Genomic DNA, 27702 nt, shown 5'->3' with positions numbered 1-27702 from the left:
TTAGTTAAAAAGAGAAGTCATCTTGCAGTGGCTGCAAGCCTGAAACAAATCATATTCCCCACACACAATATTTAAAGATAAATACCGATCATAAATGTCCTTTATGTTTGAAGTAAACGTCTCATATAACAAAAATAAAACAAAATACAACTTGCAAGTTAGAAAGTATGTAGGAGTTCGTCTGCAAAAAATAAAAATAAGTACACTGCAACATCATTTTTATCTTCAATAAAAAATGTACAGTACGTCTCCCCACTGACACGAACTTGCGCAGTTCTCTGGCAAAAAGTGATATTAATCAGTTTAACAATACTTGGCATCACTGACTCTGCTCTAACCTGGTTCACATCATACCTGACAAATCTCACCTTTCAGGTCATGTGGAATTGCTCCTTGTCTAAACCCTGATTTCTGGAAAGTGGCGTCCCTCAAGGCTCAGTACTAGGACCACTTCTGTTTTCACTATACACTAGATCACTAGACTCTGCAATCACATCACATGGATTCTCTTACCATTGTTATGCTGACGACACCCAGATGTTCCTCTCTTTTCCCCCATCCTCCAATAATGTCTGACAGACATCTCTGTTTGGACAACTGCGCATCACCTCAAGCTCAACCTTAGTAAAACTGAACTCCTCTTCAACCTGGGAAAGACTGCCCTCATGTGGACCTGTCAGTCTCTGCCGAGGACGTCACAGTATCGCATTCATCGACTGTGAGGAACCTGGGTGTAATCCTCGATGACAGACTATCCTGCACCCGAACATCACCGTGGTGGCCCAATCCTGCAGATTTTCCCTCTACAACATCTGCAGGATCTGGTCTTTCCTCACAAAGGACGCAACGCAACTCCTGGTCCAAGCGCTGGTCATCTCCCACCTGGACTACTGCAACTTGCTCTTGGCTGGACTCTGTGAGCAAACCGTTGCTTTGGATAAAAGCATCTGCCAAATGCCCTAAATGTAAATGTAAATGTAAATGTCATGCTTTCATTCATTTTTTGCCCCCGCCCCTTGGCTAGTCTGTGCACGCCCCTGCCCTACATACAGTTTGTGAGCCTCTTGTGCAACCCCCTCGATCAAAAGAAAAATTTACGCAACAGATTTTTGAAAAGTGCACGTCCCTCTCCAGTGAGAAATGGGAATTATGTCTCAATTTGCTTGAGTATTTCTTTCTTTTCTTCATTTCTCCTCCTGTCTCTCACCCACTGAGGAGGACGCGGCGCAACAATACAGCAGACGCAATGTCCAGCCAGAAAAGGGTTGTAAGAATTAAAAGAGGGACCCCTGGAAAAAAGAAAATGGGAGTCTCCTGGTTGGCAAGTGCCTGAAACATAAAGTCACCTTGTAGATTTCTCACAAAAAGCTTTTCCAGAAAGTATCTCAGATTACAGCTGCACTTTCTTTTGTTCATTTACTCAGTCATGCTTTCACACATTGAATTATTCTTGTATAATTTCTACAGATGTGTATAGAACAGAGGGACAAAAATCACCCTATCCATTCTACCTAATGATGCTGGACTGCTCCTCTCTTCATGGATTAGCAGTTGTAAATCCACTGTTGGTTCACCCTGGCTAGATTAGACAGGCTAGAAAGAAAATCCAAGTGAAATGATGCATTAGGTGGAGGGTTCTTCAGAATCCCATGGGTGAAATGAGGAGAAAACACGCTGTGGCTTTAATGCAAATGTGACTAATGCGTGACAGGTCTATCCAGCCCATCAGATATTAAACCCGAGGCAGACAGGGAGGAGGATCTCTATAAATACATGTGCCCAGGAAATCACAACTTGATGTGACGACAAATATTCCATCCACATCCAAACAAACAAACAAACAAGCAAACATCTTGTTCCCTTCAGCTTCCTGTGTATGTCTGATTTGTCAGGCTACAGTAGGGGAGCGCCCAATGGGAACGGTGCAGGTGCTCTAATTAGGCTAACAGAAGCCTTATCAACATCCACAGCTCCACCCGCAGGCTATTGATAATACAAACCTCACCCACTGTTGCTCTCTGAGGCACAACCAGAAGAATCTTAACCAAATAATTAACATTTTTCTATTGGACATCTTTGTTCTTTGGGATCACAACAAAGCAGTTTAATGTGTACATGAGGACAATAACCTGCTCCACAGTCAGGATTTGTCTGTTTGTGACTGAAGAATTTTCTCCATCCACACACTGACATCCCCATTGGCACGTAGCAGTGTTGTTCTCCATATCGTTCCCCCGGCCAACGGGAAGCTGCCGTGTAAGAGGCTTTCATTAGTAACACTGCCGTCGCTCCTTTTGAAGCCAGGAGGAACCACAGCAGCTGCTGCTGCACACACACTTCTTCCTCAGCCAAATGAACGCACGGCAGACTCACAGGCAGCAGCGGGGCGCTTACACAACGTCAGCTTTTGATGATGTTTGAATAAGAAGATGGAATTCTTCTTCTGCTGCTGCTGCTGCTGCAGAAGCCGCCTGCAAACAAAAGCTGACAAATGCAAGACAAAAAGTGATCCTCAGTGGGATCCACACTCCCATCTGTGGCTGCAACTGTAGTCCCAAAGGAGCATGAAATTCACTGTGGGACGTTTCATTTGGCTCACCACCTCCTCCTGTGCTTTAACTGGGCCCGTTTATGCTAAATGCCAGAGAACGGAACTGTTTAGTTCAACAAATAAGCTTCTTATTTTTAATTGCCTCCCCAAATCCCAGCAGTGTTGCCATTGTCCTGACATTCAAGGTGCAAAGCAAGGACACACACAACACCGTTAAGTTGACTTTTGCTTTGGCCCAGCACGTGACTGATCAGTGTCAGCGCTGGAGGATACAAACAATCAGAGGTGACAAAGAATGGCCTCGGAGGTTTTTCTACACCTCTGCTCACCTCTGTGTCACAATGTATTTACAGTGTAATAGAGCCCGCTGAGGATTTCTCTGCTTCTTTATTCTTCGGCTTGGGGCGGCAAGCGCCACATGTCGACCTTTTCTGTCCTCTTTAGGTTTGGCAGGCCCGTGGAAGAGAAGACAGGTGGGAAGAATAAACCTGCTTCTGCATTCCCAGTCAGTCTGGTACCACATTCACTACACACTCGGGTTCAACACAGGGTGAACCTCATTTAATCCTATTAGCGTGACATCACTCAAAAAACAGACTTCTTCAGAGACACAACAGAGCTTACCTGCAAAGGCGGGCCTCATGGTGAAGTCATGCTCGTCTATGCGCAGGAGGTGGGTGGTTTTCACCTTCCGAGTTTTGGTTCCATCCGAAACCTTCTTCGACAGAGGACTGGAGACAGGCAAGCAGACAGAGAGGAGAGGTTTAGTGCCAATAGAGTTTGGTCTTAAATTAGAGGATGAGGCTGGTGTTATTCTGTTTTTAGTGCCGCCAACGATGTGCTAATCTGTTTCTTAATACTTTATGACTTCTTCACTCGATTGCCACAAAGGAACATTGACAGTGGATGATTTAAAACCATGAATGTATTATAGACCTGGGGAAAACTTTCCTTGAGCCGAGAAAAGTGATTTAAAAAATCTGTGGGAGAAACACTGCTGCATGAATATATTACTGCACAAATGCGGCATAACCAGGAAGTAAACCTGGAAGCTAGAAACTTTTTTTGGTGTAAGCGCCAGGCGAGCAATTATCATTGGACTGAAAAGGTGCCATCCTTGCAACTATCTAGTTCTATATAAATCAATGTTTAAAACCCTGGTTTACATCTGGCAACACTTTAAAATAACCATCGTCAATAAATGGTAAATTTATAGGTAATTAAACTTTAGTCAATAGTTATTTCACTGTTAACTTCCACCGTTAAGGAGAGCACCAGTCATTTCAGCCAGTGCTCTACCAACCATTTAATTGTAGCCGATGAGGCAGTCAGGTGATGATGTTACAGAGTGACAATCCATAACCTTAACTACATGCTTATTGTCCAGAAACAAAGCAATTTCTTTACATTCCAGCACATCCTGCTAATCTACGCTGACTGTATGCTGCGTTTGCTGTGGCCATCAAATAATGCAGCACAGCCTGCACAGTAAAGCAACTGACACTGTGTTTTTTGACACTGGATGTACAACCTTGTGTTGTAGAGTGATACTGTGGTAGTGGTAGTTTTACTTTATTAATATTTACTTTATTAATAAGGTAATAATGCAAACTCAATTTTTTTCCCCCCCCATAAATTAATGAACAAGCTGTTCTCAGAGGAAAATAAGGTCCCAGAACACTGTTTGAAGCTAGAAAGGTGGCAGGGTCCGCCACATATAAACAAAGCAAAACAGTATAAATTGTGTTGTCCTTTAAGGTCAGTTTGTTTATTCAGTTTGTTCAGGCAGAAGTAAATCAGTTAATGAAGATCTTTCTCTGCTGATTAAAATTTGAGTGCATCTTTAAATTAACCTTAAACCTTGAAATCATGAGGTGTGGATTTAATCTATATGAACGTACTTCTAAGGGTAATCGGCTGGACTTGTCTTCGCCTGTCTGCGGCTGACAGGTTCCTCCTGAGGATGGAAGTCTTTAAAAGCACCTCACAAATTTACAGTGTTGTTTAAAAAAAGGGCTCAGTCATTTTGGAAAACAGCTGGTCATTGTAGTTTTTATCAAATGTTGCTCAAACAGACGAACATAGTGCATTTGTTGACGACTATTTTCAGCAGCAGATTAATCTACATTTGGTGCAGGAGTGAGTATTTCTGGCAGCAGGATGGTGTGTGTGGGATTGATTCAAAGTAAACTACAGCGTGTGTTCATGGTAGTGAAGGAACATGTCACCCAGTGCAACAGTGTGGCTTGGTGATGTGTTTTTATAGTTTTTGGACAACAGTGGAGCTCTATAGCACAGAGAGGGATGATCTATCAGGCTTTGATACATACACAGTGCATGTCAGGTGTCATTTACACCGGGGACATGTTGCCACCGCTTTGTAAAAATGCTTTAACTGCAACAAAATCAAACACCAGGAAATGTCCGACCAAATACCTCGATATCTACGTATATTGTGACAATACTGTAGGGATGACTGTTGGCACTTTGACAAAATGTGAACACAATGGGTTTTTCATCAAAAATTGTCAGTAATGTGGATATAATGACTAAGTGGGTAAAGGCAAGTATTAGAACAAGTAGAACAGTCTGGTGAGTTCAGAAAATAACATCACCTTCAGCCTTTTAAAACCAGGAAAAGACACACTCATCATGATATAACCTATCCAAAACCTAAGACCAAACATAGTCTCATATCATGATAACAGTATAATATCAATATAAAGCCCAGCCCTGGTTGATTTAGAGACAAAAAGATTACTTGAGAAAATACAGACATACTTTGCTGAGCCCTTGTTTTTTTAAAAAAAAAACCTAAATCACTGCTGGCAAATAGCTGAAATCCAAGTTCTGCTGGTAGTATAAAGCATGCATGTTATATGTGAAGATAAGTGAAGCTGCTGCTGCTGCTGAGGAATGTTTGATCCTGTTTGAAAATGACAGGAGTGTGACAGTCAGAGGGAAATACAAGCTCAACAACTGGCTTAAGGAGAATATCCTTCCTCAACTTCCTCCACTCTTCAGTCTCTCTGTTCTGTGCTCTACTGTTAGCCTCAAAGAAGCTGTATTCGCTTGACACCACATCCAACACAGGCCACTGACTCTGGGGACGGATTTTCTCTTTGCTGGTGTAAACACACGCACGAGTTTTTACGCGCAGCTTAAGGACAGAGAATCTCTGTCGGTTCGGTTCCGACGAATAGACCCTCCACATGAACAGCCTGAATGTTTAAGACTGGAAATTGTTTGGAACAGCGTTTAGCCATGCGCGCACCGCATGCACATGTTGACATTCTGGGTGTTCTTGGGAATGATGTCAGGGAAAAATCTGCAAAACCTCTCTTCCAACATCTGAAGCGTCCCTGTACTCTTTTGGTGTCAAACTGATGGAAGTGTGTGTGAACTGGTCTGCTGCACAGGGTCGTGCGTAAATGTGTGATGCTAGAAAACCAAGGGATTGTCCTTTATCTCCTGCTGGATAAGAAGGTTTCTGGAGTCCCCATCAAATTCGAACCCAAATCAACAGAAAGAATGCTTGTTCAGTACTTACGTGCCCGGCTTGTGCGTCTCCGCCGGCGCGGACCACCGCTTTTTCCTACTTTTGTGTTTCCTGCACTCCCCGATCGGGATCAGGCAGAGCAGTAAAAGCAGAAACCTAACGTATCCCGGCATGGTGAGTTTAAAAGTCCCGCAGCGAGTCGATCAGTGACGCCTTCGCTCCGCGTGCAGGACGCTCTGTGCACGGTACCATCTTCCTGTCAGAGGCAAAGGAAGAGAAACCAGGGACTGTGGCGGTGTGCGCCGGAGAGAGACGGGATGGTGAAATCTGATAAGCGCTCTGATTGGTCTTCGGACTCCGGAGAGGCTTTTTGTGGCTCAGGCGCGCGCAGCATCAGCACCACATGCAGCGCGCTGTAAAAAAAAACAAACAAAAACCGAGACAGAAACAGAAACACGTCCCTCCTGACGAGCCGTTTAAAGCAGAGACACCGCTGAGAGAAGGCACTGTGTCCTCTGAGACAAAACACACAGACAGAATAAAAGTGGGTACATGGCGTCACATATTCCTGCTGCCGCTCGGCTTTGTTTCCACAGACAGGCGACAAAATGTTGAGATGGAAGACTTCTTTGATAAAGGTCTCTGATCTGTTATTACAGCCCAGGATCCAGGATAACATGCTGGCAGTTAATGTGTCTAAAACCCACTCATATGCTGAAATGTGTAGGTGTCATATACTAACAGTATTGAGGTCTCCACGCCACATCATGTTCATATTTCATGTTTATTACCTGACTTTCATGTCAGACGGTGGAGGGGATGGTGGCGGAGCTGCAGGCGAACAGGCAGCCAAGCCAGTGACCACAGTTCGATTCTGTGTTTCAACATATAAAGATGTGAAACCACAAACCACAATTTGTAAAGGTGACACCACTGGATATTTTTAAGGAGACCTTGTCTGGACATTTTTGATGGGAAGTCGCTCCATCTCCAGCCTTGTCTGTGGCGACCTAAGCAGGTATTTTAAGTCTGAACATGGTCTTTTCCTAACGTTCACCAAGTGGTTTTGTACCTTAACCTAACCCACCCATAAGCACAGTATTGTGACAATAGAGAAAATGATTGGCTCTCGGGTTTGATACTATAATTAGGGAAAATTTAAATGATTTCATCTGAGTTCCAAATTTCCCTTGTTTGTGTAAGGTTTAAACATTCATGGCTTGTTGCTGTATTTTTTACAGTGTAGGATGGTGTAAGGGCATCCTCTTAAACTGACGTAAGAGTTGGGTGTCCACATCTGTTTCCCACTCTGGGCTTCTTGTCACTCTAGCCGCCTGCAGTCTGGATGGAAAAGTTTTTAGAGATGTGACATTGTATTAAAAACCAGTGGAATTACAATATCTCACCAGATTGGGCAGCATTACTAATATCCTCCTAAGACTCAGTGTAGATTAATATTTTTATGCGGATTCCTACAAAAAAAAAAGTCAAATCCACTTTCCTCTGTGTAGTGTCAGAGAAGAAAGTCTGCCGGCAGCTGCTGACTGCACCACTCCACTCGAGTGCACACAGTGCAGAAGGGAAGGTTTGTCCTTGACGTTTTTTAAAAGATGTGGCCTTCCAGTTGATTTCTGACTGGTTCCTTCCTGACCTCTGCCCTCCATCATACAGTCAGAAATTGCAGTGCCCGTGGTGTTAGCTCTGTCTCCTCACATGAGCTCTCAATTTTAGGCTTTGTGGATGCTGAGGAACATTTTGTTCTCACTCGACAAACAGATTAAAAAGTCTTATGCAGTCAAAACCATGTTTGCTACACAACTATACTATACTAAGTATTCAGTGACTGAAGACTTTCAGTAAGAAGTAAATATTCCCCTCTCTTTAGAAAGGTGTGAATAAGGTTCAGATGTTTTCAGGCTGGCTCACCAAATCGTGAAATGATAGATAAGTTTTTTTAATTTTATGCCTCTCAAGGCTGATCATTTTATCTTAATTTACTGTTACAGACCTAAAATATGATGTAAAAAATGCAGAACCTGCATTCTCCCTGGTTTCAGAGAATCTTAAGCGAATGCTTCAGTTTCTCTTTTCTGTTTAACCTTGAGACGTGGTTAATATAGATTAATGTATGCAGATATGTAGTATAAAGGATGCTAAAAAGAGGCTGAAAGAGCCAGGAGCTGTCTGTCAGGGCAACAAGTCTCGAATATAGTCAAAACAAGTTTGAATCAAGTCTCAAGTAACTTGAAGTCCAGGTCCAAGAGACAGGTCTTTGTTTTTTTACATTGCTGAGACCAATACATTTAATGCACAGGCCTAACACTTCATTACAAGCACTGCGTATGTCAATACAAGGCCTCCCTGTTGCTGTCTTATTGTCTAAGACTGTACCAGGTGAAAACCTGAGACTTGAGTGTGTCTTCACTGCTCAAAGACTCAATACTCGGCCCGATTTGAGACTCAAAGCAAAAGCAAAAATGAAAATTCAGTCATTATCAACTCACCCCCATGTTGATGGAAAGTCAGGTAGAGTAATGCAGCCTTTTAAAAATAATAATTATTATTAATAATAATAACAATAATAATAATAACAATAACATAATAAATAACATAAAATTGAACATTGAGCCTATAGAAAGGTAGTTTCAACATATCCCTGGTTTGCAGAAACATACATTGTAAGCATTTATCCTGGCAGTTCAGGATTATTTAAAGGTGACAGCAATGCTACATATTCCCTGTGGATGAAGGTTCAATAAGACATTATAACACCTGACACATGGAAAACACAATCTTTTGTTTAAGCGATTTATTTTCTGTTTATATCCCAGTATACCAGCCTTGGGCACAATAACTGCAGAGACAGACATGGAAAGACTCTGAGAGCATGAATATTCATAAAGAATCTCTGCTGCCTTCAAGTAATACCTGGACATAATATGCAGGTAGTAGATGTTGCTCAAATCAAAGTAAAACTACAAAGACAGATTTGTTCCCCAGGTAGAACAGGTACACTGCTACGGCTACCTTGGAGCTATTTGTATTCTGCCAAGTTGCTGTACATGTCAAAAAGCTGTCAGCTACGATGTGCAAAGAGTGAATTTAAATTGCTTCCCAGTTCCTCTAAGTCTCATCAGAGTGATAAACCCCTACTCAAAGTATATCAAAGAGGGCAAACGTTAGACAGTGTTTGGGTCTATTTATACAAGCAGGGGAAAAAAATCACTGTTTGCATACAGCTTCAATGAATGCAAGCCAAACAAGAGATTAATGCACAGGGACGTGGTGTGAATGCATGAAACAGCAGGGGAGACAGCCAGAGAGGCAGTGAGGGGAGAATGATACACATGAATGGGATTACAGTGTCTATGGAAAAATGACTTCCCGATTCAAATACACACAAATAAAATGTGTTGTAGGTGTGAAGGCAGAATCAGAATCCAATGAGTCCTACTTGTGTTGAAAGGAGCCAGATGGTTGGCTGAACCTGCAGGTAGACTGTGTTTACTGAAGTCGTGTTTAGTGGTGGAAATAATCCCCAAAACGATCTGACCAGCAAACGTTGCTGCGTCAATAACAGTTTACAGCACTGTGCCCTCATGCTGTACCTCAGTGAACATTTTCTATTCACTTGATGCTGGATCAGTCAACTCGTTCCCCTTACAGGACTGCTAGGAATTATTACACTATAGACTCGATTTTAGTGGAAGCACATAGACCAGTGCGAGCTGCCTCACCTTCAGATTCTCTTGCTGGTTTTGGTATTGTTGTGCCAGCGAGTTTAATTCAAATGAGGCAACACAAAGCAGGTAGCTGGTATTTTGGTGGAAATCTAGCCCAGCCTCCAGAATAAAATGTCTGGAGTTGAAGTTTCTGCAAACCACTGACACGTTCACATTTGAACATGTCGAAAGTGTCATATATCATTCACACTACATGTTTATAACTTGACTTTCATACTGGGGTGGAGGGGATTGAGGTGGAGTTCCAGGCAAGAAGGCTGCCAAGCCAGGGAATGCAGTTCAAGCCTGCGTTTCAAAATTTGTAAGCACGACTACACTGGATATTGGAGACCTTGGGACAAGTTTCAGCTGTGTTTGTGGCAACAAAAAACAGACAATATCTGAGGAGAAGTCGGGACCTCTCCAGGCAGGTTTTTGTGCCTAACCTCAACCAGACCATAAGCACAGTGTTAAACATAAAACATAAAGTTAAACATCAAGAAACTTAAAGTTGCGACATAAAGAGATGTTCTAACATGTCGGTTTCTAATGTCACACCACAGATTTTTCTGATTTTCAAACTTGGCGTCCATTCCAACTGTTCCTGACTCAAGTGACATCACTTGAGGACATTTATCAGACCTCACATGTGTTTCATATAAGCAGTAGGGCTCCTCTGGCGCCGTAACCAGACTTTGATGTGTAAAAGCATTTCCCCTTTAATGCGTGACTGAGGGGGGTGCTGTTGTGAGGATGCTGTCACGCTTATTCAAGTGCGCTGTCATTTTTAAATGATATTTATTTTATTCAGTCTCTAAAAGAGGTGAGAGGAAGGCCAAGTACCGAGCAATATTTGGAAGCAGCATATTTTTGTTTGATTTCCAGGTACAGTGGGGTCAGTGTCAGTGACCCATCTTCTTTGCTTCTGATGACTATTGGCAGGTATTTGGGTGTTGTCAGTTTGGATAAGAAGTAACTGTGTCAGAAACTGTGACCACGAGGCACATTTTTGACTGCCCACTAGTACAAATTGTGATAACTTCCATGCAACTGCACACCTGCAATCACACATTATGATGGTCACACAGTGGTGTAACACACAAATGTTGGTAAATTAGTATGAATGATTCATACAAGCTGCTCTGTATTGTAAAGCTTCTCCTTCAGTTTATTAAATCCCTGCAGCCACTCAAGGGAGCAGGACACGTACTGTATATTGATAAATCTGCAGCCTGTGATTTGAAAGGCATAGCCAAACACACCTCTACACACATACGATTGGTCAAATATCAGCCAGGATGCTGCCTGTTTAGGGACAGCACTTTGCCAGTGCTCATCAGTCCTGCGCATCACTGCCATCATCCAACTTTTTCAACATTTCATGTTCTATTATGGTAATGCACAACATTGCTATATCACATCAATTACAATATGATGTGACCATTTACAATTCAGTTTGACTTCATTTTCAGTAGAATTAACTACTGAAACTGCCAAAATCAGAAATGAAGGAATAAATAAATGGCTTGATGGGGAAATAAATACAGATGCAAATTAAAGAAGAAATATCAGTTTCATGTTTCTGTGATGAAACAAGTCTGTGGCAGGAAGCCAACACATTTAGTTGAACTTCACTGATTCTGTTAAGAGGAGTGGTTAAAGATTCATCCAGAGGACGACCAGATGTTTTGGCCACATTTCCAGAAGACCTATAATAAATTCATTACTAAACCAAACATGAGTGTTTTTGTGGCAAAGTAGTTTGTGTTCGACTCATTCATCAAAGACAACTGAGACTTGTTCATTGGAACTCAAGACACAAGCCATGATGTACATGTTCTTTACAATGTGTATGTAAACGTTTGACCGAGACTGTATTTTCAATATTGTTTTGGTGGCTTTTTGGCATACTTATTTAACTATTGAGCCATTTATTTCATTTATCTCTGATTTGGGCAGTTTCAGTCCTCCATCCATACCAATGACATCTATATGAACCAAAATAGCTTCAGCAACTGAAGACACCCACACAGCGGCTGCTGCACATGCACCATTAAAATAGAACCCTGTATTGTGTGACTGGCCTGAACTAACAGGAAGTTTAAAGCACATAAAGTTGAGGTCATTAAAGCAGGGACACACTGTGCAGATACTTCCAAAATTAAATAATTACTTTGAGACAAAAATCCCCCATAAACGTTGACATATTATATTACAGTTTTAATTAAATAATGAGAACAAGCGGCGGCCCTAGGATAGACAACAATTATGTGAAAAGGGGACAAGTGGTGCGTGTGGTGCTGAACTGATTACAAACACAATAAAGCTTCCCGTTTTTAAAAATGCATGACACTCTGGAGAGTAAAATTCACATTGATTAAAAGACACCCTGGAGGTGTGGTGGTGTGTGGAGCGCCTCCTCCGGAATGAAAGTTCCCCCTCAGTGAAGACTGAACCCTCTGCTGCCGAGCAGGGCGGGCAGAAAGTCAGCGCCATGCTCTGTCTCGGCTCTGGTTCCACTTTAGCGGGTCATAGTTCTGTTAGGGTGGTAGCAGGAGGGGCTGAGTCGAGGGTAAGAGGGGGGACAGCCTCATTGGTCACAGCTCGTAATCAAACTTGTATTCTTGAGCCAGGTAGATCCTGCGGAAGATGAGTGCAGCCAGAGCCAGAGTGAGCACCACAATGAGGACTGCAGAGCCTGCGCGGCTTTCATCCTGAGGTTGGCGAGCAGCCGGGGCGAAGGCTGGCCTGCTGGCTGGATCTCTACCCTCTCTCTGGCCCTGCTGGCTGTGCTGCTGGGCACGACGCTGCCGGGGGCTGAGAGGGCGACCGGTGCTGGGGGCTGCAGGGGCCCGGGGTTCCTCTACCCCTGTGGCTGGAGAAGCTTCTGCCTGTGGAGGAGAATATAAGAGGATCAGTGAGACAAGACGAGGCATTAAGAGGTGAAACAATTAATGCTTATGCTTCATGTCCACTGGACCTGGCTGCATTGCATTTGGGTTGTGCTTCAGCTCCATCAGCATCAGCTTTCCAAGCACACGCATTCATAATATAGTTTAGAGTTTTTTTCCCGGCATCTTTTGTGGTTAGAAGTACAAACACACATTGCAGCTCATTTACATGTGCAATGATGTGTGGATTTATTTTCAGAATAGTGTAAAAACAATTAAGCCAAAATAATCTATAAATGCGTCTTTTTTGGTGTCTGGACCCCCTTTCTCACTTGGCCTGTGTTACTCACCTGAAACTGTTTCTTATAGCAATGACAGACAGTGAGGTTTGGGGGGGGTGTGGCAGTAAATTTGAAATGACAATCTTTTGTTTCTCCCTACAATTACTCATGTCAACAGTTGTGTATCCATTAGGGGTGGGTCAAAAAATCGATTAACATAAGAATTGAGATTCTTATTACACCGTGATGTTGACGAAACGAAAAAGGCGGAAAGTTAAGTGCAGTTAGCGTAGCTAGTGTAGTGCCCAGACAATTTACACGCTAGAGTTAATTGTCCATCTTCAAAAGAGGCAGCGGTTGGCAGCATTTCTCTTGGTAAATGACTGATTAATTACCCTTGCGAGATGAAGATGAAGTAGACCATAATATATTTGTGAATAATCCAAAAAAATAAAAGTGGAGCAGCAATCCTCAGTAACAAACATCACCAGCTGACCAACACACACTGCAGCATTAAACAACTTAGTTCTATTTTGTGGTGAAGAAAATAACTCAGTGCTCAGTCTGTTTTTACCTCAGAAACTGTGCGTCTGCTCAGCGTCTTGTACAACGATGGACCCCCCAGTGCAGCAGAGAGGCTGCTCTCACTGCTGGACTTATAACGTAATAACACACTACAGCACACCCCCGTAATTTGTTATCCACATATATACATATATATATACATGCTTCCAATGTAATTAATTAATGAATGCTCTTAAAATGAAAAAGAAAAATGAAAAGGCTGCAGATTATGGGGAGTTTTTCCTTATTCCAATCGAGGAATAGTCTAAGTCTGTCTACGGACAGAGGATGTCATTCACTGTACAGATTGTACACTGAAGCACACTGAGGGGAGTGATTGGGATTTTGAGCTGTATAAATAAAATTAATTTGATTTTGATTTAGATCTTTTATCACAATTTCCAGTTGTGTTTCATATTGTATTTCAGCAGATTAAGGACACCAGTGAGTGTTTGGCACTCAGTATACTGGAGCAAAAGACTGAAAATAGTGCCCCCTTTTCTATTAACTACATCGAGAATCAATTTAATTGAGCAGCCAAGAATCGGAAATGAATCGGATCGAATCAAAACATGAAATTGCCAAAGATTCACACCCCTAGTGTCCATCAAAAAAATGTGTATGTAACGGCAAGACTTTCCATCATCTGCGTTTTCCCCAATATTCCCATAACACTTGGCTGGTAGTACCAACAGGTACGTGTAGATCAATGAGGAGACTCAATTATTCTTGGTCTCAGCCATGTTTGTTGCTTCTCCTTCTTTGTGATTTATTGGCAGTTGGCAAGCAATTAGGGGTGGGCGATATGGCAAAAATATCATATCACGATTATTTAAAAATAAAATCACGATTTCGATTTTATCACGATCTTAAATCAAAAAAAGAAAAACAGACAATTTAGGCCTAAGAACCTTTCTGAACAGATTTTAATTTAAAAAGTTGCAGTTTTGCCAACATGTGCAAACAACGTAAACATACTAAAAGGTAAACAACAACACTCTGAGTGCACTCTTGCAACATAAAAGGTAGCTTTCAATAAACATGAAAGTAAAATATCAATGAAGACATTACTGTTTGTTTTATTCAACACTGTCATTTTAACAGGATTTAAGTATATCAAAACACTAAATAGCAGAGGTGGGAATTGTGGAGTCATCACATCACCTCCATGCCATGTATTTGTTCTGTTCATGCACTAAACCAGCTGAGTCCGATCAGCACAGCTCTTCAGCCAGGAAGGTGAGCTAATTAGTGAATGCACCTGGTTCAGTGACTGAGCAGAACAAATACATGGCATGGAGATGACTTGATGACTCCGCAGTCGCGGTAATTTGAACACTGTACAATTAGTGCAATATAGCGCATTTACCGCAACTTTTCCATGCGCCCGTGTGTGTGTGTGCGTGCCCGCCCGCCCGCACCCGAGAGAGGCGGTAGGTGGAGGGGCTAACTGGCAGAGATGAGAGATGGTGAAACGCTGTTTTGTTTTGTTTTTTAAAAAAGTGGCCAACTCCTCCATTTGGCTTTCTGCCATGGCTCTCCATGCGGCTACCGCTACACACATAAACAAGGAGGCGGGTAAGAAAGCGCGTCACTGCCCGTAATTCGCTATGATTGGTCGGTCAGGTTGACGAAGTAATACGTTTGGTGCGTCGGTGCATCAGCATAGAACTCCAATTTATAGAATGTGCGCTAGACGATCCCTACGATCTCTGCACTTTGGCAAATCGTCTACACATTCTAATCCTTCACGATCTAATATCGTCATATCGCACAACCCTACAAGCAATTGATATTTTTTAAGTGAACAGAAAATTAACTGGCAATAGTTTTGATGAAGCATAATGACAAAAATGATCTGGTTCAAGTTTCTTAAAGTGGAATTACAGTGAAGTGAACTAAACTTGAACTGTTGGTCAGACAACACATGACATCTGGGAACTTGTGATAAGAGTTTTCCACTATTTTCTGATATTAATTAATGTCAGAACATAGCTGTTGTTAAAATAATTAGTAGAATATGTAAATCATAAGTTGCAGCAAAGGGTGTCTGATTTGAATTCTAAATCTAAACATGATCTAAATGAGCTTTCATTTTTTAATTATCAAGATAAAAAGCAGGATCGTTGATTCTCGCAGCATTTTTTCTTCCTCTCCACCCTTGCCCACTTGAGCATGTGTGACGTGTGTGTGTGCTGCTACACAGGTGGGTTTTTCAGGTAAGGGAACTCAAGCTATTGTTGTAAAATACCTTCCACCAGCTCTGTTTATGTGTATAACAGCTTGTTCCCAAATCACTAGTGAAATATTATCCCACTTTGAATAAATTGTATAAAATTACGATATGGCCTCATTGTATTAAACTTAAAATAATATCCTTTTACATCATTTTATAGTAGAATTTAAAAATGTAAAGGACACATCAAGATTCAAAAGTCTTAACAACAAAAAAAATCAAATCATGCATTTGGAGAACCTTGTCACCATTAGTTGCAGACCTATTTCCACTAAATGGACACTCGCATACACTACACACTAACAAACATACAGTGTCTGCAAAAGTAGTGTAGACATACTGAAAAATGAACCCTGCAGGCAAATTTTCCATTTCCTTTTATGCAACTGCATCAATGTGTGATTCATGATCTTCCTGGGTCAGCAAAACCTACTCCCAGTATAAATCCTTAGTGTTAGAATTAGTTGAAGATCAAATTTATGATACTCCTGTTCATTTAAAGTGACCAGTGCTGATAGAATGAGTCATCTCTGGAGGACAGAAGGCTGTGAGGGGGATGACTAGAAAACATACATTCACTGAATTAGAAAATTGGCTGGAGGGAGTCTGCATAGACTGGGGAGAGGCAGTAAACAGTACACAGTGATCTAACATCCCTCTGTGCATGGTGAACAGCAGCAAGCCAGTGTGGGATACCGTGGGCCAGCCTGCCTCATTCTGGAAGAGTTTTAAGTCCCTCCAACTTCAGTGGCAGATGGTGAGTACTATTTTTGACGTGGCCCTCCTCAGTTTATCCAAACTCAGAAACACTAATCTAAGTTGACCCTCCTCTCTGCTCCTTCAGACTCTGTCGCTGTGGTTCTGTGGGTAGCAGCTGGCGCCAAAATCAATCCTCTTAGGCAACAAAGCTCATCCATATCATCTGAACTGGTGAAAAGAAGCTGTGGAACCATAGGCTTCAAGCTACCATTACACATCCACTATGATGTTAAGAGAGAGCACTGATGTGTAGCTGCTTGATTTCACACACTGACTCAGTGCAACCAATACAGCTGGCATGGCGCTGCTATACAATCATGCCTGATCATTTCCTTCCATACACATTCAAAATGATTGTGGAGCTCAGTGGGATGTCAGTAGGTGATGAAGCGTGCCACCCAATTAAAAGGAACAATGTGAAAGATGGTTAATTGACTGCATAGAGACAGCATAATCTCCACTGTGGAGCTTTAGAACACCCACTGCTCTGTCCAATAGGTTGGAGCTTAAATGGATTGAAAAACAATATGACAAACATAAGGAGGAGGAATCAGCAAAGCCTAAATAATCCTAAGTGTTAGCTGTTTTGCATGTCAGTGAATGAGATTTATAGTTTAGTGGTATACAAGTATTCAGTGACGTAAAACATCACAATTAGATTGTAGGGTCTGTCCTTTAGAGTCGCTGATATTCACCTCTCAGTCTTGTTTGTGGTGTTTGTGCCTTTAGGAGACATTTTCATGCAAATTTCGGACAAATAATATGGTTTGCTGAGCGGCTAATTGTATTAACAGATCGAAGCGGAGGAACAGACGCACGTGTTTTGGATTAATGAGCGACCCTGTGAGTGTTAACTGGTAGACAAGATGGCGACGGTCACAACCATCCTCTATGAGCTTCATTTTGGCTCGACAGAAACCTATGGGTGACATCACGGTGGCTCCGTCCACTAATTTTAGAGTCAATGGCAGAGATCATTCCTCAACGACTACAAAGAAATGGATTTATGCAATGTCATGTCATATTCTCACCAAAGCTTTCAGTCAGTTTTCCAAAACATTTCAGGCATCTCTCACACTTAAATTGACGTAGTATACCTTTAAGGTGTACAAGGACAAACAATAAAGGTTGCAGACACTTTGATGGGAAAAGTAAGGCTGTTGTTGACGTGGGAAGAGAAAGCAAAAGCAGCAGCTCTGACTGCACTGACAGCTGCCTTCTTGTTTTTTTGTATATCAGGGATGAGAGTCAGATCACACATATATGATGTTGGGTACCACAGTAAATGGATATCCATCTTCCACAAGCAGCCAAAACCTGTCCATTAAGGCGTGAGCTCAGAAGTGTTGAGTGGGATTTGAGTTTTGTTTGTGAGCTCATATTCAGTCAGTGTGTCAGACTGTGGTCAGTGCTGAGATGTATCCTTTTTGTGATCTGTGTTTACCACCTCAAATCTTTCCTCGTTGCTCTAAACGTCACAATTTTTCTGACTGCTGAGCTCCTGAAAAACTCCCCAGATGGAAATCGGGTTGTGTTGCCATGACAACTGGCAATCATGAGATGCCATGGCATTAGCTGCAGCATAACTACACATTTAATAGTTATTTTGATATATTTATTAACTTTTATATCTGTTTTGATATGCTTGAAAATGTCACATACCGTAAATGTTATCAATGTAAATATAACACTTATTTAATGGTAAAGTAAAGCCGACCGACTAAAGGTGACCGACTACCTGTTCACCGTGATAAATTTTCATTTCACACTGAAATGAACTGAGAGCAATGACTGGTTGGCAGATAGAAAAGCCATCTGCACACAGAATGTTGATGTTACATTTGTAGTTAACAGGCTAAAACATGCAAAGCTGTGAATGGTCTGTTCTCTAGGTGGTGGTTATGTGCTGTCCTGTGTAAGTGGCAGTTAAACACCTACCTGTTCATCCTGGGGACTGTCAGCGGCTTCCTGGCCTGCAGACGTGGAGGTGTCTACCTGGTTGAGTGTGGAAGGCTCGCTCTCTGCACCTCCGCTCTCACTTGCCTGTCTGGATATACTGGACTCTGCCTGCATTCACACACAGGGAACTGCAGTTATCTACGCTGTGCCTTGGCTCTTATTTTAGTGCTGCACAATATGACTTCAAATATATATCATTATAAACTGTCACATTTAAGAACCACTGCAGAGGGTGGAGTTACCTGTACTATAATAGCTCAGATGGTATCAGTATAAACAGCACTAAATCCATCAGTACAACACAGTCATGTCATACTCTCACTTGCTTCTATTTAGATGCAGTTTTTCGATCAAACTTAAGGAACTCTCACTGAAACTCCACATTTCCTGTGGAAGACCTTTAATGTGAAACATTGGTGCAGGAAGTGGCAATGTATCATGGACAGTAGCTCAACAACAATCAAAAAACAGAGTTATCAATGCGGCGGAATTAAATAGAGAATGAAACTAATATATGTCCATCATTCAGAATATCTTTTTAGCATTCAATATGTATTATATTCTGTATAAGTATTTTCAGAACAACTTTGAAGCTGAAAGTTTTAGCCAACATGCATGAGAAGTCCTTTGAGGAAATAAAAAATAGAAATGTGAAAATCTACACTTCAATTAGACAAACTCCTACTGATAAAGATTGTGTGATATAATCAAAATCCCCACATTAGCAGGGTGGGGGCAGAATATTTTCACATTTCACTCTGTGAATTGAGGATCTATTTTGACCAAACTGGAGGTTGTGGAAAGACAAACCAAGACTGTTTTGGTGAGTTTTATTTTGTTTATGTCCAGTTTGAATGACATGTGTTTTATTATGAGTTAAAGAGGCAATTAAGCTCAATCAATAAGTTCAGAGTACAGTTTTTCTCTTCTGTAAGGAAAATAGGTGTAAAAAAATGTATTTTCTTGACATTTTGTGAGTTCATTTTGTTAACCTTTCAGACTAAGTAGTGAACTTGTCCCAGCTAAAACTAATTAGAGTATTGAACTATTACTTCCTCCGGTACAAACTGGCAATATGAGACCGGATGGGCCGGGGCTAGCAGGTTAGCACGCTAACTTCAGTAAACATCTCTGCAACACAGTAAAAAGCTGTCTTTGGCATAATGTCAAAGCTGTTGTTTCCGCACTCTTTGTTGAAAATGTTAGCTAAATGCTTTAAACTAAACATTTCTGGCAGTATCTTACAAGTTACCCTTTGAAATACACTGCTCAAAAAAATAAAGGAACACTTAATCGTCACAGTGTAACACCAAGTCAGTTAATGTTCAGGGATATCAATCTGTCCATTGAGGAAGCACAATTGATTGTAAATCAGTTTCACCTGCTTTGGTGCAAATGAAAGTGACAACAGGTGCAATGGAGAGGCAAAAGCAAGACAACCCCCAAAAAGGGAATCGTTTTGCATGTGGTGGCCAAGAAACGCTCTCTCCTGATCCTTCCTGACTGATTCTTCTCTAGTTTGGTGTTCTGCTAGTGTCCTTGTCACTACTGGTAGCATAAGGCAGTACCTGCAGCCCAATCAGGTTGCACAGGTAGACCAGCTCATCCCGGGTAGCACATCCATATGTGCGGTCCCATGACGGTTTGTTGTGGCTGCCAGCACAACCTCAAGAGCATGGAGGAGATACCAGGAGACTGGCCATTACACATGGAGAGCTGGACAGGGCTGTAGACAACCCAGCAGCAGGACGAGTATCAGCTCCTTTGTGCGAGGAGGAACAGGAGGAGAACTGCCAGAGCCCTACATAAGGACCTCCAACAGGCTACTGGTGTGCATGTTTCTGACCAAACTGTCAGAAACAGGCCCTGGGTTCCTCCTGGTGCAGGACAATGCCCAGCCTTATGTGCATCCGATGCCACAAAGTACCGCCACAGACTGACAAGTTCACTGATGCCCTTATTCAGGTCTGGAAGGAGATCCCCCAGGACAGCATCCGCCGATTAATCAGGAGCATTTGGATCAGCCGATTTTTTACTTTGATTTTATTTTTATTTTTTTTTATTATCCATTGAACGTTGACGTCATTTGTTCTCAACAAATGATACTTACATCAGTAAATATTTTCAACTAGAATAATTTGTTCATCAAGATCTGATGTGTGATTGAAGTGTTCCTTTATTTTTTTGAGCAGTGTATATTAAAATATACTGATAATATGGGAAATCTTTTTCAGAAAATGGCCTTAGATACTATTTGGAAGTTTCGTTTTCTGACTTAAAACAGTATTTATTAAATCTATTGAAAAATGTGATTTGAGTACATTTCAACGATTAAGAGATTCATAATGGTTTATTGCCCAGCACTGACATATCACAGCAAAGAGCAAATCAGCATTTTCTTTGCACAGAGAGAAGGAAATAACCGTTGTCATTTTTTATTAGCTTGTGCTGACCACAGCTTTTCTGTTCTTGGGGTTAAATGACTGAACTGTGAATCAAAAGTGACTCATATAACAGCTAGTGGTTGTACCTTGAAGTTGATTTGCTGGGCCAGTTCTTTAGCCTTGTGGTCCTCTGCGCTGGGGTTGCTGTTGGCGGTCAGAGCCAGGAGGGCAGAGCGCATAGAGCAGCCACATGTCTCACAGCAGAAGTCCTGGGACCTGCCAGAGAACAGCCAGTACATGGTGAGGTCATCCTGCCGCAAGAGGAATTCTCATTCCAAAACTTTAAAAGACCTTAATTTCTTAAAAAGTCACTTTTGACAGTATCAGGCCATTTGATGAATAACCAGGTCCCTCTGCTCCATGAATAAAACCTGCTTCACAATGAGTACAATGACAGCTCAGTAACTAAATAAATGACTGTTAATTATGAACAGAACCCAACATTAATGTTCCAGCACACTTCTGTACGTCAGGTTTACTTGCCAAGTTAACTGAAAAATTAACCTGCCAGAATTTTTAGTTGTAAATGTCAGCTTGTACAATAATTACTTTTTTCACGGACAGGTCACGCTACCTGTATGCAATTATATGGTGGCTCATGCTTTTGATTCTTAATGAAGTGCAATTACGTTTTTCAATACAAGATATTTTCCACTACATCCATAGTACGGATTGAGACTGATGCAATGCAGCAGCTGCAACACTTTATCTAAAACAACCTGTCACAAATACATGCTTAAAGGAAAATTCTGGTATTTTTCAACCTGGATCTCACTCTCATAATGTGCTCATTCTGTCTCTGGGTCATGCCACCTTTTCTCTCGTCACTTCCGTTGTAAAAAATTGGGAAAACAGCATATACAGTGGGGTCCAAAACTCTGAGACCACATTGAAAAACTTCAATACTTTCACAAAACCTGGAATTAATCAGAAATTTGAGAATGCAAAAAGTAAGTGAAAGTGTCAGAAGTCAAATTAATATTCTAAGCATCAGATCTTGGCTCAACTCGAGATTTCTCAGGGGGCAGTGCAAAGAACTCGTTAAGAGGCTTTACAGAAACTGTGTTAGTTGTGTCCAAAGCATGATCAGGCAAACCCAAAGTGACCACACCATCAGAAGATCAATACATCACACTTAGTTCCCTGAGAGACAGAAAAACTACATGAATCATTCAAACACTAAAGTCCATATTACCCAAGTAATAATCTAAGTGAGTTAGCATGAAGTAGAAACCTCATCAACAATGACCAGTTTGGGTGATAATTTTTCTTTTCTTTGCATCATCCTCCAAATAAGTTGGAAAACCTGGATTCCTAGAAACAGTCAGATCATCTGACTGCTCATGTGTCTTGCTCCATCTCTGTTTAGAGATGTTGCTGTGATTGTTAATACTTTTCCATCCGTCTCTGTTCAAGCAGTGCATCATTCAGTCGGCACTGACTTTGAAAAAGAGACTGGAGTAAAAGTTATTTAAAAAGTAACAATTGTTACATTGTCAGTGGCTTCCGTGTCAGTAACTGATCCATGCCCCCTGCCTGATTGGTACTATGCATGTACCTCACAACACAGTTGAGAAAGAAGGCGAAGAAAGCGATCCATCATCAGTTTGGAAAAAAGTTTTTATTCAGAATGTTATTAACACTTTTTTGGAATAAGTTTCATTTCTTTTGGATGTAGTCTGATGAGGTGTACGATCTGCTACTTTCTACTGTACCCTGTTTTTCCAACACGTTAATGATGACAAGTGTGACACAAAAAAAATAAAAACGAAAAGGCAAATTCATCTTCTGGCAATGAAAAAGAAGAGAATTGCCTTTTTTCAGCATGTTTACCAGTGTTAACAAAACCTACAAATACACACAAATGTTTGTGTAAAAATTTGTATTAGTCAAACATTCCCATTCTTAATTCCCTTTACAGCATAAAGCTTTGATTTCCTGATGGTTTCTCCAACTGGCAGAAATTATGTGAACAACTTCAGATCTAAATCTGAAATCTATCCATTAATCTGAGTCCAAATCACCAAACAAACATTAGCCATTAAAATCAAGTCATAGTCGTCAAACAGACCCTTCGAGAAGTTACAACTGCCAGCACATCACTGTGGCAGCATAAAAATGAACAATCACAGAGAAATGTTGTAGAGTAGTCCACCAGGCAGCCAACCAATAGTGTGTTTGATGCAGAGCCACAGTTTAGATTTGTTGGCTGATGGTCAGAGAGTGTGCCGTGGTCAACACTGACAAAGAAAGAGAAACAGGACAAAGAACTCCGCTTCTCAGGCATTTAAATGGTACAATTCAAAAACTTAGCAGCCTGTGCTGAGGATGGCTCATTGATTTATCTGCCAAAAAAATGTATTGTCACCTGGTGCTTTGCCAGTGGTAGTTTGGCATCGTGATTAAGAAGCCATAAAGATGTTTTGATTGAGCTGCCCATACTTTTCAGGGCTGTGAATGAATTCTACAAACAAAGTGGCAGAAAACCCAACTTCAAAAGCTGCATGCGTCTGTGCAGTGTTTTTGGCATTGGCTGTCTGTTTGTGCTGCTGGCTGCCTTACACTGTATCCTCAGCTGACAAGTTTGTTTTTTGCTTCCACCACCTGTGGCACATTCACATCCCTGCTAAGGGCTCAGACTGTTGTGTGCACCTTTACGCCTTCATGTCAGTCATGACAGTAGGGTTCAGTGAATATTGCCCAGAGAAGGATCAACACAGCTGCTTAGTGCAGTGATGCGGAAAAAACACAAAAATGCAACACATAAAAGAGATTTCTGTGAATTTGTCTTAGAGAAGCTAATCATCCCTTGCAAGCGGCTAATGGGCTGATGTTACAGCTGTGAAGACGAGGGTAAATCATGCACTGAGGAACAACACAGTATCACTAAGGAGCTCCTCAGGCTAAAGGTGACATGGATGGATTTGGATACATTATGGTACCAAATGATCCAAATCAGTGTATTCCTCTGCAGCCAAATTTAAATGGGTTTCTATTCAAGTGAAGTTAGGATGTAGCTGGGGAAGATGCTGGGCATCAAACATTTTGTATGGCACAGCAATCGCCTCCAGTCATCATGTCACTGGACTATGACAGCTTAAACAGAGTCTATGTGTCCAAAAGCGGATGCCATGCAAATAGGCTCTGTGGTTGGTTGATGATTGCTTACATGAATGACTGTTTGAACCCTTTCAGGCATAAGTGCTGATCATCAAAAACACATCTGAGCTTGAAATCTCAGATGCACACTGAGAGGACAGCAACATGTTTGAGACGTTGTGTTGAACAACACTCAGAAGTGTTGTTCCTGGGCATGTCTGATGACTTTTGGAGCTTTTTGAACAGATAATCCCACAATCATGTTCTCCCTCTCTTTGTGCAGTCTTCACTACTTCTGTCTTGTGTTGTGTGTACTTCCTAGTGTAACAGTGTGAATACTGTCAAGAAGAGAGTGTCCAAATGTACGCGCTGGTGTAGGAGTCAAAATTACAATGATGTGCAAAAAACAGAGTTCATTGAATGACACTGGGGAGTAGGACACAACCAGAGGAGGGTTATAATGTGCTTCTTGCCCAGCTGTCGAGAGAGGCAAATTGGGGCATTTTTGCCTTTGGGCATGGAAGTACACCCCTCCTTCATTTCATTGAAACAACTCCGTTGGCTTAGTGGGGATGCTAACACTACATCTTGCAGCTCCCATACTCAATTGATCACAGCCAATAAGGGAAAGAAACTGACTTCCCGTTCTTAGTGACTGAAAGATGCTAATGATGCATATTATTAAAAAAATGTATGGCATTTCTGATGACATGTCAACTTTCCTCTTACCTTCTTCATTTCTATCACAATAATATATTGATCTTCCTAAGTCAAAACAGGGAGATCTGTAGAAGTGAAGATTGAAAAGTTAGCTCTTCTTCTTCAGCTTCAAGATAAATCCAGTGTGGACTGACTAACGGTGGCTAACATTAACTTTTGTGGAGCTCCAGTTTTGGACGAACAGTCTTGGCTCATTGATAAATCCGTGAAGCCCTTGTTGTCTTAGTTACTATAGTGCCACCATTGAGTTTGAATTAACATGAACAGAACTTATTTTACATACAGTATGTGCACTCCTTGTGGTATGCCTCTAAGGATTTTGAGCATACCGTACGGCATATGGAGCATATCGTTATTTGGATAACGAATACATATTCTGCAAGGCTTGTCACTAATTACTAGCAATGAAAACAGTATATAATATTGTTTAATTGAAATCAATTCAAACTATCCTTACTGGGTCAAATGAATAGTTTATTTGACAATAAATACCTGAATTTGACAAATGTGATCCAGAAAAAGAGTTTACTTAGTGTTTACGCAAATAACACGATCCATTGTTAAGCCGCGCAACGTGACCATCAGTTAGGTCACTATATCCTTACATTGTTAATTTACCTTTAACAACTAATATCTCACAATATATGCCATAAAAGCTGGTGTCCTGTATATGAAATGTGCACTCAGGTGTCAGGGAAGAATGACATTTTTCATATTCTTTTCTGAGGGACCTCCACAGGGCCTCAGTGTGTTTGTCCTGTCACATCACAAGCTGGTCAACTTCTTTGGCTCTTTACTTGTCAGTCAAACTCTACAGATTCTGAAAATATTGATCAGGAGCATTTTCCTGCTGTGCAGAGACTGACAGCTCTCACAATCATCAGGGGCACAGAAACAGAAGATGAAAAACCAAAGTGCTGCCTCAGCCTTAGACCGAGTTGGAAATAAGAAGAAAAAAGGTTTTCCATCAAGGAGATAAGCAGCAGTATATTTATAGCAAAGTGTGTCTTCCTGTCTATCTCATCTCCATGTGCTAATGAAACAGCCCACTGATCAAGACCCTCGTTTCATCTGCTAATAGAGGAGCGACTTCAGCTACATCCTCTCCTGCTCTGGCTTTGTACCGTTTTCTCAGAAGGAAATGCGGTGTGAAATGAAGAGCAGCATGCCCATTCGTGCTCCCTCTGGAGACCAGGTACTTTGGTGATAATGAATTTGTCATCTTGCAATACCAGGATTGGCTTAGGCATGCTCCTTTCCCTTTGTGACTTGGTAGTTATTAGTGCGAGGCAACCGAGGTTCAGCGCTGATTACATCACATTCTCGTATAAAGTTTGCCATGTTAACGCCATCTAACCAGCATTAAGGCATGTAATGTTGGCAGTGATCATATCCCTTACCTGTGTGTTTGCTGTTCATCTATACGATACACACTGTTCAATACCAGTCCCCACACTCACCTCATTATCATTCTCTATCCATAGTGCATACACAACACATGCTCTGCAGAGTAAACTCTGGACAGATTTTAATCTACCACATCTTACTTTTTGGCGAGGGCCCTCCTCTCTTCTGGGGTATAATCAAGAGATCCTATTGCTCCCTCTCCTTTAGTTGGCATGAATCCAATAATAGCTATTAGGGCGGTTCGGACTGGAAGAGAAACAGACAAGAGGAGAACAAACAAAGAGGAGAGGGGGAAAATTAAAAACATTGCATGTTTAACATTGCTGGGTAAATCAGAGAAGGTTAAATTACATGACAGGCTGCACATGTCGTCATGCTCAGTACCCATGTTACATAAGTGGGAATGATGCTTTGTTTTCTGAGCGTAAGCCTGGATTTACCCTGGCCTCCGTGAGGACATCCACCATGCGTCTGTACTCACACATACTCCAGCTGGCACAAGCCACGTTTTACAATATGGTTAGGGTCGGGGGTGTGTTTGTGTCTATGTTATGACGGGCTGTGGTTTGTCTGTGCTCCAGTCTATCCAATATACAGAATAAAGCATTTGGAAGCCCATTATATCTGACTGTCTTTAAAAGATAAGCCTATTTTAAAGGTTGTCCACATTGAATTCAATTACAATAACAATCAAACATTGACACTGACAACACACATGCACACTGTTTTGGGTTTGAGTGTTCAGACCCATTTATGCATATCATCATTTTTTGCCCAATCATTTTGCATGTTGTTTGATAGCATAACACTGAAAACACATATACCTGTACATAAACAGGGTTAGGGTTGTTCTGTTGCACTCTGCCACAGGTTGGGCGGTTAACAAGTGATGTCCCACATGGCAACAGCAACAAACAATGTTTAGTAAAAGCAACCGTTGACCACACTACTGTTTACACCTGCCGGCAGTCAAGGCTCTCTAGTAATCTATTGAGTCCATCAGAACTACACTCAGGGAGTTGTTTTTCCTTTTGTTGGGCATTAGATTTCTTGGATTTTAGGTTATTTCAAATGTGCTTTTTCGTAAAACCATGATCCTGGTTTTCATCATTTCTTCATTTTTTTTTGCATTGCAACTTTACATTTCATGAGGCTCAATTTTCAATTTTGTGCAGTGACAACACTGTGCTTAGGTTAGGATTAAGAAAACATCCAGTTAAATTAAAACATCTGTTTACACACACACACACACACACACACACATACATACATACACACACACACACACAGACACAGACACACACACTATATTGCCAAAAGTATTCACTCACCCATCCAAATAATTGAAATGAGGTGTTCCAGTCACTTTCATGGCCACAGGTGTATAAAATCAAGCACCAAGGCATGCAGACTGTTTCTATAAACATTTGTGACAGAATGGGTCGCTCTCAGGAGCTCAGTGAATTCCAGCGTGGTACTGTGATAGGATGCCACCTGTGCAAGTCCAGTCGTGAAATTTTCTCGCTCCTAAATATTCCACAGTCAACTATCAGTGGTATTATAACAAAGT

At 41.4% G+C, this 27702-nt stretch overlaps 2 protein-coding genes across 2 annotated transcripts in view; both read right to left on the bottom strand.

Moving 5' to 3' along the window:
* Nucleotides 1–6328, bottom strand: part of LOC311271759 (gamma-aminobutyric acid receptor subunit rho-2-like) — a 28552-nt gene extending 22224 nt beyond the window's left edge. Inside the window, exons 1-2 of the mRNA XM_084377581.1 lie at nucleotides 6102–6328; nucleotides 3176–3282 (exon numbers count right to left, since the gene is read on the bottom strand). Coding sequence (XP_084233707.1) covers nucleotides 3176–3282; nucleotides 6102–6223 — 229 coding nt within the window. The 5' untranslated portion in view covers nucleotides 6224–6328. The remainder of the gene's footprint in view (nucleotides 1–3175; nucleotides 3283–6101) is intronic.
* A 3993-nt stretch (nucleotides 6329–10321) lies between these two features.
* Nucleotides 10322–27702, bottom strand: part of ube2j1 (ubiquitin-conjugating enzyme E2, J1) — a 40150-nt gene continuing 22769 nt past the window's right edge. The window contains exons 5-8 of the mRNA XM_084377804.1: nucleotides 26273–26378; nucleotides 20993–21122; nucleotides 18442–18570; nucleotides 10322–12663 (exon numbers count right to left, since the gene is read on the bottom strand). Of these exons, the coding sequence (XP_084233930.1) occupies nucleotides 12370–12663; nucleotides 18442–18570; nucleotides 20993–21122; nucleotides 26273–26378 (659 nt within the window). The 3' untranslated portion in view covers nucleotides 10322–12369. The remainder of the gene's footprint in view (nucleotides 12664–18441; nucleotides 18571–20992; nucleotides 21123–26272; nucleotides 26379–27702) is intronic.

Source organism: Pagrus pagrus (assembly GCF_965226575.1).
Source record: "Pagrus pagrus genome assembly, chromosome: 16".
Taxonomy (NCBI): domain Eukaryota; kingdom Metazoa; phylum Chordata; class Actinopteri; order Spariformes; family Sparidae; genus Pagrus; species Pagrus pagrus.
Note: the sequence above shows the minus strand (reverse complement) of the source record. Positions and strands in the feature narration are given on the sequence as shown.